General features: G+C 37.3%; 1 protein-coding gene across 3 annotated transcripts in view; it reads right to left on the bottom strand.

Annotated features, from left to right (window-relative positions):
- TRPC6 (transient receptor potential cation channel subfamily C member 6) overlaps window positions 1-19204 on the bottom strand; it is a 137424-nt gene that overhangs the window by 6917 nt on the left and 111303 nt on the right. For 2 of the 3 annotated variants that reach the window (XM_036862392.1, XM_036862394.1), the window contains exons 5-10: window positions 17688-17904; window positions 11627-11860; window positions 8914-9178; window positions 7475-7670; window positions 6464-6667; window positions 4726-4800 (exon numbers count right to left, since the gene is read on the bottom strand). In XM_036862392.1, the coding sequence (XP_036718287.1) occupies window positions 4726-4800; window positions 6464-6667; window positions 7475-7670; window positions 8914-9178; window positions 11627-11860; window positions 17688-17904 (1191 nt within the window). Of the gene's footprint in view, window positions 1-3934; window positions 4030-4725; window positions 4801-6463; window positions 6668-7474; window positions 7671-8913; window positions 9179-11626; window positions 11861-17687; window positions 17905-19204 lie in introns of those variants that run through there. The other variant, XM_036862395.1, reaches the window with a different exon arrangement.

Below are 19204 nucleotides of genomic sequence, written 5' to 3'. Positions count from 1 at the left end.
ATCTTGATGTGTCAATGACTGCAGCTACAGTGTGTTGTACAGTTTTATAACACACAGCTACTCTTTGCATGCACCCAATGGGTAGAGCCTGGGATTTCTCAACTGCAACATTTTTGACACTTTGAGCTGGGTAATTATTTATTGTGGGGGGCTTCCAGTGCATTGTACAATGTTTGCCAGCACCCATGGCCTTGACGCCCTAGATGCCAATAACAGTTCCCCTCTCTAGTTGTGACAACCAAAAAAGTCTCCAGGTATTACAAATGCACCCTGGACTGCTGGTAGTGTGGAATCAAAATTACCTCTCAGTGGGAACCACTAGTATAGTTAAATGGTATATGACTAAACAGTTACAAATTCATTTGGATCACTTTTATGTGAAGAGTTCTGCTCTAAATCTGAAGTATGAATTTGGATGCAAATAAAACATTTGTTTAGCAAAAATTTCTAAACAGTTTCTGATATATAGTAGGTATTCAACAAATACATGTTTAAAAATTTAATAACACAAAGGAGTAATATGTAAGAAGAAACTTACCCAATGGTGCAAAGAAGCATTATTACCACTTGGTGGCAGAAAATTCTAATTTATATTTGTTTTGATGTACAGCTACTAAAATAGACTGGGAAGCCAAGGGAATTCAGTTGGCAATATGAATAGCATTTAAACCTTAGTGATTTGGACATATATAGATGGCACTGACGCATAATGCGATGGGAGTGGGAAAGGGGAGCTTGTTGAGTAGAAGCAGGAAGGACTGGGTGTAAGCTTTCTTCCTGTCTAATGCAAATACACACTCCGATTCTGAATAAAGCACTGCCTGTCCTTTTTTTCCCCCATACTTTCTACCGCATTTCCTGCATTCTTTATGTTTCTTTTTTTTTTTAATCCTAGTAATTAGTTTGATATTAGCATTTCTCATCTTGCTGCAGCTTCATTGTAGGATTAGAGTGAGGAACACTAAATAACTTGTTTGTTATTCATTAAGAATAACAAGTAAGCCTCAGTCTTGGGAATTTTTTATGTTGTTGGACATAGTACTAGGAGTCAGTCTCCCATTCCCCACATTGAGGGGTCTGAGGCTGGGATCAAAGCAATGAACTGAAAATGTAGAGGAAATATGATCAGTCAGCAGGGGGTGCACATATGACATGAAACCATGTGGTACAGTTCTTGTAAAAGCTCTTGCTTGAAATCAAACAGATATGGATTTGAATTCTGGCTCTGTCATGTGTCTGAAGTGGAACTTTGAGCAAGTCATTTCACCTCTGTTAACCTAAGGTTTCTCATGTATAAAATAGGGAAAATAATATTACCTACCTTCTAGAGCTAATATGAGGATTAAAGAGATAAGGTGTGTAGAATGAGTAGCTTGACATAGTAGATGTTGTATAAGTGTCAACAGCTATTATTATTGTACAGAAGGATAAATATCTACTATGTGGCTTTAGGCCTATTTCATGGTTAGTTTTAATCTGCTCTATTTCTTTTGGAGACACTTTGCTGAATATTGCTTTTTACTGATGTGTTCATGTCCCTGACTAAGTCATTCAGGGAATGAAATACTCAGTGATTCCCATACCCAGATGAGCATTAGAATCTCCTAAGGACTTATTAAAATACACATTTCCAGGCCCCATGGCCAGAGATTTTAACTCTATAGACCTGGAGAAGAGGATGGGTAATTTGTACAAATTCATCTGGTGATAGTAACAAATTGGAACCACTACATTATATAACTGGTTCATCAGATGACTAAAAAGAAAGCCCCTGACCTAATTAGAAGCTAAAGGACATAGTTCCTGGATATGTAACTGATTAAAAAAAAAAATTCTCCACATCTCATTCAATCCAGTACAGAATGGACCCAAAATGCTAAAATAACGTCTATGCTCCATACTGGCCTACGGTCCATGGCATGTAAAACCTGCTCTGAAACTGACAACTTGAAGGGGGTTTGATCTAGAGCTGGAACAGAGCAAATATTCAAGAAATTATTTGGCATTTTCAGGTTTACACATGTAATACAGTATGGCAGAGACTGAATATTAATGTATGCTGTCCTTTCAGACTATATGTCCGAAAAGCTAATGCTAACCACCAAAGTCAGTGATATTCGGAGCTGAAGGAGATGATTAAAGATAATAAATAGATATGCTAAAAGGTATTTTTATATGGCTCATCTGACTGATTTATATAGTGTCCGTGGAGTAGATTTGAAGGAAGGTTTGTGCGACTTAACCACTTTAACTTTCAAGGAGTCAAGAAAGAAGACCCCAGCAAACTAGAAACGTAACTGTGCCATTTTAGACATAGACTTTATGAAAAAGAATGAGCAAAAGCCATGCAAATTGGGTTAGGGAAAACACACCATGAGAGTTTTTCTTAGTACATATCAGCATTAAATGTGTTCCAGTAGGAGTTCATCTCAGCAACAACAGGCAAAACTGATTGGGACTACAAATGGTTGCTTTAAAAAACGTTTTCTCAGGAATATAGTTCATGTATCAAGCAAAAGCAAGCTATGTGAAATATGCCTCAGTTTTGTTCACCACAAGCTTAAATGGTAAGGGAAAATAGACACTTGTGTTGATTTGGTCCTCTAGGAATCAAATGCCAAGACAAAGTGAGAAATATGAGATGTATTCAGAATCATGCCTGTGAAAGATAATGGGAAGTGGGAGCAAAAGGCAGAAAAAGCTCCCAGACTGTGAGGCGTGACTCACCTGTGAAAGAGGGAAAGGTAATAAGATTGTCTGAGAAAGTCAGCCAGCCCAACGGGGAGCTGCGGTGCAGAGTACCCCAAGAGAGGTCCTGTGTTGGCATGAACTATCCGGGACCTAAAGAGCATGGCCATGGTGGGAAAGCTGAGGGGACCCCAAAGATGCTGCAGCCGGAGGCTGTCAGCTGACCGAACTCCCTGAAGCAGGCTCTCTTGAAAGAAAACATGAGCCCTACATTCCCATGGCTGCCACAATAAACAGTCTCTCAAAAGGGTCTCTAGAAGGTTCAGCTGACATTGGAATCAACATTTTATTGATCTACCACTGTGATCAGATACCAGAGGCTTAGTATTGCTGTTAAAGAATTTGCTTTCACCTGGGATTGAAATATGTGCTATCGGAAAGTGTAGAGTAATCCAAGCCATGTTTAAAAAATATAAAAAGTATTTTCCAGATGATTAAAACAAATTTTAAGTTTCTACATTTTCTGAGAAACTCCAAAGAAAATAAAATTATTTGATTTGAAAGACACTATAGTTTCTATCGTAAAGAAAAAATGGCATGTTGATCCCCCTTGAATTTTTCTCATATTTGTCCAACGCTTTATTGTTATCATGCATTCATCATACTTTCAGCACAAGTAATTTCTTACTGGAAAACTATAAAATCCAACTTACACTGACCTATTCTTGAAAAATTTTTATTGAGTTATTCATAACCAAATAACAAAAAGCTGCTTCTTTATAACAAGTACTTCACCATTTGTATAATAGTGTTTGTGATTTACAAAGCATCAGCTGAATCCTCTCAACAATTTTGTGTGATGGGCTGTACAACTTGATCATTCCTATTTTGTAGATGAGGAAATTAAGGTTCAGAGAAGTCAAACGAATTGCTAAAGGGGCAGAGATAAGATGAGATCCCAATCTTCTGACTACTTGGTTCAATGATCTGGCTATATCAATACTACATCAATGCATAAGAGTATTCCTATTTTGTTGGAGGAGGTAACATACTTGGCTTAAAAACAAAACAAAATAGCATCCCTCCTTGGCATTTGTGTCCCATGGGGTGGCCCTGTAACAGAGTTCTGGTTAATGAGATATAATAACAGAAATTGTTGGGAGGCATCTCTGAGGGTGATTCAGCTAGTGGCCCACTTTTCCTTTGCCCCATTCCTTATTCATGCCTGCAAAGTGGGTGTGATGTCTGGAGGTGAAGGTGTCATCTTGCATCTGACTATGACAAAAAAATCCAGGAGAATCACAGAGACTTACTCCGGACAACAGTCCTGTACTGCCAACTCTGGAGAGTTAAATGAGAGGGGGAAAAACAACTGTCTTGTTGAAAACACCATGATATGTGCAACTGAATGCAAGTCCCACCTGATACACTGCCCTTCTCCTAATTAATTCACTCATAATTTCCCTCAGCAACACGCATTTATTGTACCCCTACTATGTGCCTGCTGCCAGAATGAAGCAAAAGTCCTCAGCATCAGGGATTTTGCCACTTCAAATTACGGAGCTGATGCAGCTCCAGGGTACATTGCTCATTATAAACTGGGCTGACGACAGGAGCCATTAAATTCTCAGGGTGCCTTTTTTTGACAGCTTCTCGATTACTGACAAATAATGAAGCTCTGTTAGGTGTGCATAATCTCCACTTGAGCTGCCGAGAATTAAGTTAATTATATCTCCATCAGGTCCCTATTGTTTTAATTTTCCCTTCTTTACATCATAATTCCTATATTCCATCACCCATAATTACCCCAATATACGTGTTTACTATCTGTCTTAGACAGCCATGTAATTCTTTTTGCTGATTAACAGGACACAGCCTTATTTTCACTTCTCAATAACAGATTCTTTGAGCATTGTTAAATTGTTAATTCTTTAATGTGTCTACTGTTTCTTGAAATTGCTTCTGAACATCTGTCCTTTTCTCTGAGTAGAAAGCCTGAACCTATGTGTGGCTTCATATTTTCAAATGTAATCTTACCTGTTTTTTGTCAAGTGATAATTTTGAAAGGTCTTCATGACTTCCCAGAATTCCAAATTTCTTTTCTTCATTTCTCTTTTAAAGACAGAGAGTAAAATAAGTACAATCACTAATTTTACATTGGGAATTATAAAACGAATTTCACTCTTTTTTTATTCCATATTCTAAAAGCCATCTGGTCCAATTCTCCAGCAAGTTTCAGTGAGAGAAACATATTCTTATTGAGGTCTTCCCTTTGGTGAGTACTTGGACATTTCCTTTTGGAGACTGAATTGTCTTGGGTTGCAGATCTAATCACACCTGTAAACTACACACTTAATAACATTAAGTAAAGTGAGGGAAAATTTTGCCACTCAACACACTGAGTTCTGTAAGTTATACATCTGGGAGAGCACTAAAGATGGCATATTTTTCCAAAATTCCTATACAAAATAATGATAATACATTTAAAGAGGGCTTTAGAATTCTCAAAGCGCTTTTACATATTTATCTGATTTGATTTTCATGATGTAGATGCAATTTTTGATCCCATATTACAGTTGAGGAAATTGGAGCTCTGGGAGCTTAACTTGAGAATCTCATGTAGTAAGTAGCAAATCATTCAATAATAGAATCTTATAACTGCAAGGAACTTTTACAATCATTTGGCTCAGTTGCCCACCAGTGTAGAAAAACCTATAAATTCCTAATGTTGGTCAGCTAACATTTATTGATTACTTGCAATGATGAGGAGCTCACTATTTCACAAGACAGCCCACCACTCTGTTGGGCAGATCTTGTTGTTACAAATTTCTTTTTTTACATAGAACTAAAAATGAAGTATTTGCAACTTTTGCCCATTGCCTCTCTTCCTATTTTTGAAGAGAAAATTAAATGTGTTTCCTCATTAAAACTGGGAATTGGAAGCAGCCAGCTCCTTCACATTCCCATAATATGACACCATATCCACACCTGTTCCTTTCCTGGCCCTCCTCCTCTGGAGGCATCTAGTCTCTCAGTGCTCCTTCTGGATATAGAGTTCTGTCCCCTGCAGAGTTCCCTGCTGAGAGTAACCTCCCCACCCCCATGCATTTCACACAGCATTCCGCATGCTCCACACATTTCTAAACCCACTGTGATTGTTCTACTCCCTCATCTAAGCACTAGACCTCTTCTCTTTCATGGCTTCTTAAGATGGTACTGCCTCATGGGATTATTGTTTCCAGTTAGTCTCCTTAGATATTTCTTTCTTGAACTACTTAATGCCAAACCTGGTCTCCCATATTACATGTGAGCAATTGATTTCTGAACGTTCCAATGTAGGACTTACTTGTCTGTCAGATTCCCCCAAGTCATAATCAGCTAGCTGTATAAATTGAACATGCAAAAAATTGAAGCTGTATAAATTGAGGTATATAAATATACCTAGCTGTATAAATTGAAGGTGAAGTGAGGGACGTGTAGCCACAACAGCAGAAATGGGGCCCAGAATAGCTCTCCCTTTCAGTACCCACTCCAGATAATGTAATACATTATTTTAGTTACATTTCATGAATTTTTCTTATATTTTTAAGCAGAAATGTCCAGTGTGCTCCTAATAAACAGACACAAGCCAAAGGACTGCTCTGAGCTAAGTGACTACATTTGGGAATGGATGGACATGTCATCACAGATTGCTTCTTTATAAAGGGATGTGGCACAGTGGTTATAATGGTCTCAGCATTTAAAAATATAATTTTAAATTATCAAGTCAAATCACCTTGTTCATTTCCACATCCTCCTGGAAACCTTTTTTATGGCCCTGGAACAGCTCAGAAATCCATTTTTTAAGCCTCAGTAGGAGATAAAACAGGGACTTTGGACTTGGCACCAGGTTGAAGGGAACAGGAAGAGTTCTTCCCTCCTCAAAGTAGGAAAACCAAAGTTTGGCCCTTGCAAATTTCCACTCCACATCAGCATCATCCTACACAAATACATATGACAGTTCAGCCAGGAAATGCATAAAAAGAATTACTGGGATGCTTCTAACATTGCATGACTAGATGGAAGTAATGATGCCTACAACACTCTCAGACCCCAAAGACCACTCCAAGATTTTTTCAAAAGTGTTAAGGTACTATTCACACACTCTTTCCTAAATCTGCCTAAAATTTTATCAGGCTTATAGATCTATAGACATCAAAACTTGCATGTGTTTATAAATACACTGAAAGATATAAATGCATTTTCCTACATTCCAGAAAACACTATGAAAAATTATTCACTTTTTAATTCTGCAACAGATCACTACTTTGATTAATTTGGGAGACAGACCAAGATTTCTGGAATAAAAATGTATACTATCACTCTGAATTTGAGAAACGGTCAATTCTGAACATCACTCAAAACAAGATTTGGAGAATAGTGGTATTCGGAAGCAATAATTTTTAAAATAAAGTATAAATTCATGCTGATATAGTATTTCTAAACTCTAAAGAGTTTGTAAATAATAATAACAAATCACACAACATTTCTCATCCTTACGCCTTACTATCCCACCACACCCATAGATATTGTGTTTGGAAGCAAAGCATTAAAATTTTCTAGATTCCTGTATATAAAGTATACAAAAATATAGATATTTTCTACAGTATATACAGTATATAAAGAAGTATGTAAAAAGGGAAAGAACAGATGGAAAGTAGTCTATACTGTCGCCACCAATGCTGAGTTGATCCCTGGAATAGTTAAAACATGTAACACATAGTATACAAATGTATAGAGATTATACCTCAATTTCCTGGAATGAACTGTTGATCATTGCAATTAACATATTTAGCAAAACAATGACCATGGTAACATTATAGACTCCATAAAGAACATAACCGATGTTTTCAATGAATTTGTGATTATAGTTGATGACCACTGATTTCACTTCAGAAAGTCCAAATATAGCCCAAAACAGTGTCTTAAAACTCTCTTCCACTCTGGGGAAAAAGAAGGAGAGAAAGGAAATGATAAAGTGTACAAATAAACAAAAATGGTACCATAATAAAAGTGAGTTGCTTTAGTGTCTTTGAAAATTATAAGATATTCATGAGAAAACTCTTTACTTCCCTGAGCCTCATTTTTCTTTTCTGTAAAATGGGTACAATAATTATTTATTTCTAGGATTGTTGCAAGGATGAGGAAATATTGTGTATATGAAGCACATAGCTCACTATCTGGAACATAATAAGCACTCAGTAAATGCTAGCATAATTACATAACCACAGATATTAACATTTAAATAATCCATAGCTTTGGCAATGGAAGTGTTAAATGTATTACTTAATAAAAAATAATGCTATCTGTTAGAGTCCTTTTGGGTTTCCTGCTCATCTATACTTCCACTAATTTCCAATAAAAAGATTACAATAGTATGTGTCTTAAGGTGTCTTAAGGAAAATATGACAATATAAATATAGTCAATGTTACCAAAATCACTGACATGTCTTACATAGGAATTTCAATGCTTTAGGCATAATTATTGACCCTAAACTAAGCCCCTCTGCTTAGCCCAGGTGGTTTAATTTCTCTCATAAACTGAACTTTACAGGAATATGGGTAATAGGTTATGCTTCCGTCAATACTTATTGTAACACTGAATACCTAACATTTGAATAATGTATTCCAAACACACTTCATAAAAAACATGTGTGTCTATGGTGAACATAAGTTAAAACTCTTGTCACTATTGATAAATTGGATTGTCTCAGTGATAAGATCCAACAAATTGAATTAGGAAGCAGCTGTTCTCATGGTCAGCATCCCAGGAGTCTGTAGTAAGCAGAAGGACACAGCAGTGAAGAGCACAGATGCTAGAGTTAGTGGACAAGGGACTATGTCCTGGCTTTTCTACCTACTAGCAGCTATGCAGTGTTCAGCACATCATTTAACTTTTCTGAACTTCAGTTTCCTTTTTTTTTCTGAAACAGACATAATAAAATGATGTGTGTGAGGTAGTTCCTAGCCTTAAAAATGTTAGCTACAATTACTTAATATTACGGAGGTTGCCTACATTATTGAGTTCTTCCAACCCATTTTAAAATCCTCTCATTTTGCTAAAGAGTAACTGGAGATGAAGTCTTTACCAAAACATTATTTATGCCATGGATGCATATGAACACTGTTAAGCTAACATTTATTTAATTGACCATCTCCATGATCAAAATATCTGAAAGCACATACGTTGTGAAGGCTTCGTTTTGCTTTGCACCAATGTAGTAGGAATAGAGGTTGAACATTCCAATCATAAAGGCCACAAACACCATGATGAATATGACCATGAACTTGAAGATGTCTTTCACTGTTCTTCCAAGTGATATCTGCAGAGGTCCAAAGCTTTCATTTGCTGGTAAAATGTAGGCTATTCTGGAGAAACTTAAAACTACAGCAATTGCATAAAGACCTTCAGATATAATTTGAGGATCAGAGGGGTCCCACTTTATCCTGGCTAGGAGAAAGGAAAGACAAGAGTTATGGTGAGTTTATTTAAGTTTTTTACTTAGGTAACTTCTTTTCTGGGATAGAAATAAAATTACATTAGCAATCCAGTTCCTGACGGAAGTCTTTTATCTTAAAGGGCTTCTTTAAGTGTCAGGTGGATTTGAGCTTCTGAATTTACTGAGAAAATTACCCCCCTGGTTTGCTGGAAGTTTTCCATAGGGTATAGCATAATGGTTAAGAGTACACATATATATGGAATCTTAAAAAAAAAAAAAAAAAAAATGGTCATGAAGAACCTAGGGGCAAGACGGGAATAAAGACGCAGACCAACTAGAGAATGGACTTGAGGACACGGGGAGGGGGAAGGGTAAACTGGGACAAAGTGAGAGAGTGGCATGGACATATATACACTACCAAATGTAAAATAGATAGCTAGTGGGAAGCAGTCTCATAGCACAGGGAGATCAGCTCGATGCTTTGTGACCAGCTAGAAGGGTGGGATAGGGAGGGTGGGACACGCAAGAGGGAAGAGATATGGGGATATATGTATATGTATATGTATATGTATAACTGATTCACTTTGTTATAAAGCATGTATATATGTATATGTATATGTATATGTATATGTATAACTGATTCACTTTGTTATAAAGCAGAAACTAACACACCACTGTAAAGCAATTATACTCCAATAAAAATGTTAAAAAAAAAAAGTACAAACTGTGGACTCAGCATATGTAAAAATTCCAATATCTACCTGTCTATCTACCTATCTATCTATAAGTCAGCTGGAAGAACTGGTACAAATTACTTATCTTAGTTTTATTTTCCCATCTCTAAAAATGAGATAATACAGCTTCTACCTCTGTCATCTGTTGTGAGAATCCAGTGGGTCAACATACATTCAGTGTTTAGAAACTGCTTGCAACTAACTAAATGATAGCATTTACTATTTAATCTTAAACTATAATAAAAGAAAAAAAGGCCCTAAATAAATGATATCATTATTTATTCTTAAACTGTAATTACACTATAATGTAATTTGGGGCTTTTGGAGTTATTTAACTTACTAAAGTAATTTATATTGGTCACTCAAGTCTATTTTTAACATAAAAATGTAGTAATTATTCACTTATGAATTTTTCTGGCATTATTACATCAGGTCATCAAAAACCTAATTAAGAAACCATTATGAAGAAAAGCAGTATGTAGGAAAGAGGAAAAATATAATTATAAATTTGTATTTGCTTATTTGCTGAGAAGTGGAATCAGGAAAGGATACAATAAACTCATAAAAGCAGTTTCCTTTTTTATAGCACTTTGAATATAAGTACAATATATAAATAGATAGTTCTGATTTTAAAATTCCATATAATAAAAATTTTTGTTATAAAATAATGGCTACATTCCCTGTGCTGTATATCCTTGTATAAAAGCCCTACATTATGCACTAAAAGTTGTTAATTAAATATTAAAATAAATATTAAAAAGAAATAATAAAATAGAAATCCCTATGTGATATAGCCAGTAAAACCCATAGAGATGTCAATTGACTTGTTAACTGACGTCTTATCAGAGGATCTGAAATAAGTATTCAAAGAGAATCTTTTTTCCCCACTCTAGGTTTCTACAAGGAGAGATTTTCCCTAAGCAAATAACTGAATCTATTTCTATCGCTTAGTCACTTTCCTCCTGGGGAGGTGGAATGACTTATCTGATTGCTAAACTGGGGTGGAAACTGAGCATACTTGGTTCAGCTCTGCCCTCTTTTTTCTTGAGAATTTTCCTCTGGTCTTCCATGGGGGAATCTCACATGATCAGACACTTGCTGCCATACCCCTCTTTGGGGAAGACTGCCCTGTCCATTGCTGTCCATACATCTGCCTAAGCTTGGGGTTCAATATTACTGAGCCGGCTGGCTAATAAACTCAGAATTATGTCATCCACCCTGAATTTTGTCAGTATTAGAGGTGATGATCTGGCCTCCGTGTTCGCTTTTGGTTTTATCTCTCATCTAGTTTCAAAGACTCGGTGAGAAAAAGTGGTGTTATTTATTGGGGGCCCTCTAGAGCCTCCAATGGTTCCTTTGGTTTCAAATAGTTTATATGCCTTAAATGGAAATGGTACTTAAATGTGTACTATTTTTAATGGACAAGAGGAAAAAAATAAATCCAAGACATAATACAGGCATTCTCAATGAAGTTTTGTGGTTAGCCAATTAAACCCAGAGATAAAGTGAGATGATTCTTGTGATTAAAAGAGGTTTCCAGCCAGAAGAAATATCAAGGGAAGAGGTAGAAAGCATGCTTCTTCAGATACAGATACTCTGAAGAAGCTGGAAACTGACCAACAATTCTATGAGAGCTGAGTAGTAATCAAACTGTTACTGATGTGTACTTTTATAAGAAAATTCTGCATTTTATAAACTTATATTGACTGTGTCCTATAAACTCACCCAAATTGTAGTATTTCACATTGTCTCCCAATGTGACTTTTGTCAAATCCTTCAAAGTATCATTTGCATCAATGATGCTCTGGGCTTTGGAAGCATGCCAAAATGCCATGAATCTTGCAATGAATGATGCCGCAAAGATTGCCAACATTCCAAAATCAAGCATATTCCACAACTCAAACAAGTACTCCTTGGGGCCTTGAGTCCAAATTTCTTTACATTCAGTCCATATCATGCCTGTATTAGAAAGAGGTTAAAATATCAATCCAACTTCATTCCAGCTTTAGCTCTTCAATAAAACAAAATAAACTTGGAAGATCTCAGGCTGATATTCAAAACCCTTCAAAATTTGGCCTCATCCCACCCATCCAGCCATAATTATCCTGTCCCCACAAATCCTAGAGTCCAACAATATCAGTGCATTACCTTATAGCAATTTGACAAATTTCATCAAGGGCATTCAATCAACAAACATGATTTGACCCATTAATTCTATACATAAAAATACATTAATAAGATGTTCATTGTAGGGTTCTTTATAATAATCAAACCATACAAACACACCCACATTCACACACTCAAAATAGAAGTAACCATGGAATGTCTACATATGGGATATTATGCAGCCATTTCATATGATATTTTAATTACCATGGGATAGTGGCCACAAGAATGTACCTCACAGACCTCCAACTACAGGAATTTAATTGGCCATGGGCCTCAGCTACAGCACTCTGAAAACTACTGCCACTTTTGCCCTAAGGCCATGCTTCCCATGGGCTGCTCCCCAACAATGACTGAGGGCACTCCTTCTTCAGAGACATGGGACTCCTTTGATGGCTGACTTTAGCTCAAGGATTTCCTGACGGCCTTGTTAAACTTTCTTTAGACTGGATGGAGATCTAGGATACTTCTACCCTACTTTCCTTCCCTCTCTCCTTCCCTCAAGATCAGACTTGCATCCCAGTCTTACAGCCCTTGCAGCTCTCTTCAGTTCTCTCACATTTTCTCTCACATGGAATTTCCTTAATAACATTGTTGTACGTTAAATCCTGTCTTGCATATGCTTCTTGGAGGACCTGGACTAATACACATTGGAAAATGTTTCTGTCATAAACATTCAAGCATGCTAAGTAAAAAATGTTATATATTGTATGACTTTATGTTTAAAAAAAGCATATAAAAGACCAGCAGTAATTACAGGAACATATTAATAGTAGTTGTCTCTTGATGGTGGAATTATTAATAATGTTGCATATTTGCTCTAAAACTTAATGTGGTACTCAGGAGCATAGGTTTTGGAATTAGACTGCCGCAGATTTGAGACTTTGCTCTTCCACTTATTAGCTGTGTAATCCTTGGTAACTTATTTAAACTTTCTAAAACTCAATTTGGAAAATGGGGATGATAGTAGTTTGTACCTACTTCACAGGATTGTTATGAGACTTAAATAACACATGTAAAATGCACAGCACAGTGCCTGGCACTTGAAAAAATAACTAACATTGATTGAGCATTTACTATTTAAAATTTTCTATGTCTGGCACACATTTTCTTTTTTCATCTGAAAAATCTTACTTTATTAAAAAAAGAAGTTACTTTACCCCTATTATCTTTAGATCCCTATGCTCTGATGTCCCGCCTCCTCCTAGAGCCATCTGGAGAAATACAAGCCAAACTCCAACAATTCATCAAAGCCTACCTCCATCAAGAAGTCTCCATGGTCCCTTAGTTGAAATTAATCTTCTCCCCTTTCTCCTACCTACCACCTTCTCCAAGTCCCCACATTTGTCATGAACCTTTATCACAGAACCTGCCATGTGAATGACTTTAGAGCCCTTCAGGGGTTTAAAAAAGCCATGGTCTCTGCTCTTCCAACAGCTTACTATGTGCTTTTCTCAAAATGATCATTCAATGTAGCACACAACTTACTTATTTGGAATTATTCCAAATTCAGAGGAGACTAGAATTGAATTCATATATACTTTAGTGGATCAGATTTAAAACAGGAAACACTACATGTGTACACTCATGCACACATACGTGCACGCACACAACTATGAGCAGGGGTGAAAAAAATCTGAGGGCAGCCTTTTTTTGTGGTCCCTGGATTCCTGCCAGCTTCCTCAACAGGACAAAAGGGTAGTTTAGAGTAACTGAAGAATAGGGATTAAAGGGCGGTTTAAATTCATATCGTTTAGTTGTTTTCAAAGCTTCTCTCCTTCTTCCTCTCACTTCTCCATCTTCTCTCTCTTTAAGATATACAGTTTTTGGTAAAAATGATATCTCACCAAAGCTTAAAAAGTAAAACAGATACAGCGAACTCTTCTGTTTGAAGGAAGAGTTCCCGTCTTATTTCCCCTGTGGACCCCCAGGAGCTGCCAAGCATAGATTGAAATCCCCCATCTAGTCCAACTTCTCCAGCAAGCAGGGGACTTCTCCACAGGGTTGAGCCCCTGCTTGAATTCGTCCTGAATGACTACTTCTGAAGATGGCTCATCCCACTGTTGACTTTTTAGGAAGCCTCCCTTCACTGTGGACCTGTTAGTGCTAATTCTGCCCTTGAGAGAAGAGAATGAGTCTGCTCTCTCTGCCTTTAAATTTCTTAAAACAAAACAGAATAAAACAAAGCACAAACTCCTGTGCACTCATTAAATCTATGCTTCTACAGCAGAGGCAGGTTTCCCACGAAACTAATAAAATTTAACCTTCAAGATGCCTTATCTGCCCAGGCTCCTCCTAGGGCTCTGTTTTGTCTTCTTTTTCTCTAAAGGGGGCCCTCCAAATAACCAAACCTCTGGCTCCACAATCCCGGGGTTCTGCCCTACCTCCACACTCCAGAGTAAGCTTCCCTAGTTCCCACAAGTGCTGTTCCGTGGAAGAGCCACTCCCTTTTCTGGTTGTTTTCAATTTGGGATGCTCCCTAGTTTGCCAGTTGCCTGCAGACGGAGTGTGGCCAGAGCGTGGAGCAGGGATGTAATTACGGCCCTTGCCTGCAGTCCTCTCCTTCTGTTGAAGGGTCAACCCAGCACTGCATTTGCTTCCTCAGCAGCTCACACTGGACATTAGGTTCAAAAGTGCTCCTTAGGTGAAGTGTCATCAAGCGTGTCTCCCCCTCCCTGTGTTCCTGCTACACTTCTCATTGGTTTCAGCTTGCCCTTCAGCCTTGTCAAGATCTCCTGGAATGTCAATTCCATCATCCAGCCTTTCAACTTTTTGTCTACTAAAAATTATATAAATTTGCTTTCTGTGACCAATAATGTCAGTCTTTTCCCTCAAGCCAACTAGCATCTTGACCTAAGTAGTCCACTTCTTATTAATATTTCCAGAAAGTACAGCAACTGTCTTTCAAGAATAACTTCAAAAAGAAAAATAAATACCAGTGTCAGAAACTGAACCAGGAGTCTAATATATGCTACAAAGTATCAGCTGTCAATTCTGAGTTGTTCCTTGTTTTCCCTTTAAATGAATACTGTGAGATCATCTCTGAATCTCAGACGCAAAGGTTATCCAGCCAGTTGTTCCAAGGAAAATGCTTTTATTCATAAAATTAAAAGTTAACATTCTTGGTTTAGGTTTCCAAGTGAAAAAGGAAAAACTTCCAATGTTTATATTAAAATATTAGTATGAGGAGAGTCAATTATTTTTGATAAAGAATAAAATGAACATTCATTGTATTTAATCCTCTTACACAAAATTTAATGTTTTCAAAGTTTAATCTTCAACTGAAGTGTCATATCTTGCTTAATATGTCTTCAGTAGGAAATACCACTTCCATATAAAACACATGAACTCTTAATGAAGAGTTTAATAGTAATCATAGTTATCTGAAATTTATTAAACATTTCCTATGTGCCAAGTGCTGTAATATGTACTTTAAACATACTAACATTAAAAAAACCTATAACATATAGGCTCTTAGCTTGAGGTAAAGGTAATGTCCAAATGATCATTCTTATTTTAAATCAAGTATTCAAAGTGAAATGTAATTTATTTCTTATAGCATTATGTTATAAGGTAAATATCAATTAAATTCAAAAAGAAAAAGTGGAAAATCAAACTCTTCTTTATCTAAGGTTTAATTCACATGTTAAGACACTATATTTCTCCTTGGAACATTTCCAGGAAATGAAGTGATTCAGAAGTTTTGAATAACTCTCAATGCTGTTGAATTACCTCATATGCATTTAAAATGATCATATGGTAATTTGTATAGTGCTTCGTAGTATTTCAATTGATCATCCTATCAGCCCCAGTATGAGGAAGCCAAGAAGACATCCCCTGCCCTAGAAGTGATATAAAACTGACTGCAGATGCTTCTCCAGATCACTGGAAGAGAACCAAGTTTATGGGCTACCAATGGTTTTGTATAAAGATTCCTTGAGCCCTCTTTTCTTGACACTCTCCACATGTACACCCTAGGTGACTTCATGCATAGTCAGGGCCTTATGAAGATTGCTGAAACTTTATCCACAGCCTGGCTTCTCCCAGGGGTTGCATTTTAGTGGACATCTTCAACTGGAAATCCCATGGGCACTTCAAAGTCAATCACAACCCAAACTTACCTACCAGCTTTTCATTCTCCCAGTCTCAAGCATGATCTTCCCTCTATATTCTTCCTCCTAGAGACTTGCAGTCACCACCTAGTAATCCAAGGCAGAATCCACAGCTCTCCCTTTCCATGTACAATACATCACCAAGTTCTTTGAAGCGTGTCTTTTAAGAAGCTCTCAACTCCTTTCCCCACGCCCTGACTTCTGGCCCCATGTTCCTCACAGGGATCACTTCAATTGTCTCTCAGCCTCCACACTCACCCCTCCCCAAAGCCACCCTCTACCTCACAACCACTGTGACCTTTCTAAAATGTGATGGATCACATCACCAACAGCTGAAAATCATCCTCTGGCCATGTCACCACCCTTATCTCCCATCACCCACATCCATAAGTGAACCTGCCTTATAGCTGGACCTAACACATGACTTTGCAAATGAGGTGCCAGCTGTCGGCCTAGTTTTGCATCTTTGCATCTAACATTTTGCATCCATGCCTTGTAGTGTCCTTACTCCCCATAAACACTCTGTAGGATTAACATGTCCTTATCTTCAAAGTCTCAGATTGAACATACTGTTCAGGGAGGCCTCCTTTGCCCCGTCCACACCTCACCCCATTCAGATTTAGATGCCCAATCTATGTGTGTTCATAACACCCTAATAGCTCCTCCGTTACAGTATGTGTCACATAGGTTTTCTTTATTGATTTACTTATTGACCTGCCCCTTCCCCCCAGACTTAACTTCCTTGACTATAAAGACTGCATTTCATTCACTTCAGTATCCTCATTACCTAATGAGGGCACTTTGTTAGACAGCTATTAGGTAGGTAATAGCTACTGACTTTATTCATTCATAAATATCCAATTGAAATATCTTTCATTTGCATTATATTTAATGACAAGCCATATGGATGATTGATTCTAAAGACAAATAGCATAGTAATTAAGACCACATTCCCTCTGTTTCACTTACCATCTGGGAGATCTAAAGCAAATTAATCCTCACATTAATGCTGTAGTGTAGACATTATTATATGACAGACTGGACCACTAAGGCACAAACAGAGTGTGTGATATGATGTATGTAAAGTGATTTGAACAGTTCTTGGTACATAACAAATGTTCAATAGATGTGAGTGACTACTACCTTCAGTTCCTATTAAATTGCAATGTAAAATCATGTGGTTATTTTTAAACTTGAAGTCACAGCTCTCCTAAAACACGAATGGCAGTTTTTCATCACTGGCAGGGTTTGATTCATACTATCCTGTTCATTTTCTTCCTGGGTTTTTCTTGGAAATCTAAAAAGCATGTGGCATGTGAGAAGACTGTGGTACTGATAATGAACCCAAGATAACTGTGCTTTAAAAACAACAACAACAAATTCATGCTGTGTGGAGCATTGTATCATGCTGTATACATCTGTATAACTGATGTGTGAGGGAATCAGTGTCATTCAGTCCTACTGCTAAGGCTGTAAAAATAAATGATGACAGAAAAATCAGTCTTTACCTATTACCCAGGAAATAATGAGCATCTCCATCCATGAGAAGCAGGAGGTTTTCATCCTGAACAGCTGTTTTGCATTATCTGTGCTGGTTTCATTAGGAAGGAGTTTGGTGCCTTCAAATCTGTCAGCTGCATTCATGACTAGTAGTCCCAGAAAAATGGTGAAGGAGGCTGCATGTGCTACAAACTTCATGAATGGGCCACGCATTATCTTCCCCATCTGCCACAACGCACACCAAAAGAAAATCTTAGCTTTGTTCTGTACATTTTGCAAAACACATGCGTATACACAAGAATAAATATCTGTGCATTCCAATGGTCTCCTAAGATAATTATGTACCTTTATATAACTAATAATAGAAAAATAATTCCTTATGCTGATATAAAATTTTGGTCACGTTGCTCAGCTACATATGCTGATATTCTGGATTGATAGTTAAATAAATTAACTTCTATTCAATGACATTTAAGTTCTTAAGATATTATATATAATACTGACAAAATATTTTATGAATATAGTAATGACAAAAGGCAGAGCATAGTATCACCACTATTCATAAAAAGAAAACTAATTTAGTGGGTGTGAAGTATTGAGGAAGCAGCAATGAAAATATTAACCTGAATCTGCTTTACAGTGTATACACCCTTGGTTGATATTTGTCTGCTGGTTGTCCTCATGTGTATTTCACTGACATGGGTGCAAATCAGGCTTCAAGTGATGCTGTAAATGGAGTAAGAGTCAGGAGTACCAAGAAGAGAACTCCCAGCCCAGGACAGGACAGCAGGGCAGTTCCCATCACATACTGGAAAGATGTCCTGGAATGACACTGGACTGAAAAAAGTCCAAGTGTCTGTCTTTTTTTTTTTTTTTAACGTCTCTAAATCTTTAAATATGGGATAGGAGCAAAAGGTTAAAACATTTGGTCTCGCGTTGGGAAGGGAGTTTTGAGGAAGAATGGGTGAATTCACTGGAGTTGGCCCAGGCGACGGAAACCAAGTAGGGGGTGGGTCTCAGGTGCAGAGGCTGGAAACGGGGACTCAAGGGGAGCAGTTTGTAAGGGTGGCTGTAGGGTCTTCAAACCGTTTTTTATATTTTCAAAAGCCTATTGGAAATCACTTTATATTTGCTGTTCATAGGCTTCGGGAAAAGGTTTAAAAAAAAAGTTTTGTGGGATTTTTTGTTTAGAATTGCATCAGTGTGGTAAAAAATGCAGATTGCAATTACATACATCTCTGGTCACATAACCAACACATTTTAGGTTCAGGTTCCAGTTTCATTCCCTCATTAGCTGAGTAGCAATGAGTGAATTTCCTAAATTATGTGAAAGTCAGATTCTTCATATGAAATTTGGAGACAATAAAAGCTCTTGTGCATCTATAGTACAGGAATCATTTCCATCTAAGATGCACGAATCCTAGCTGGGCAGAGGGATGGTGTGTGCCCAGGATGTGTCTCAAGGGCTCTGTGTATCCCCTGTAATGGTAAACAAAACTCAAATACATGTATGCAAGGATTTTTT

Source organism: Balaenoptera musculus, chromosome 8 (assembly GCF_009873245.2).
Source record: "Balaenoptera musculus isolate JJ_BM4_2016_0621 chromosome 8, mBalMus1.pri.v3, whole genome shotgun sequence".
NCBI lineage: Eukaryota > Metazoa > Chordata > Mammalia > Artiodactyla > Balaenopteridae > Balaenoptera > Balaenoptera musculus.
This window is presented reverse-complemented; position numbering and strand designations above follow the sequence as displayed.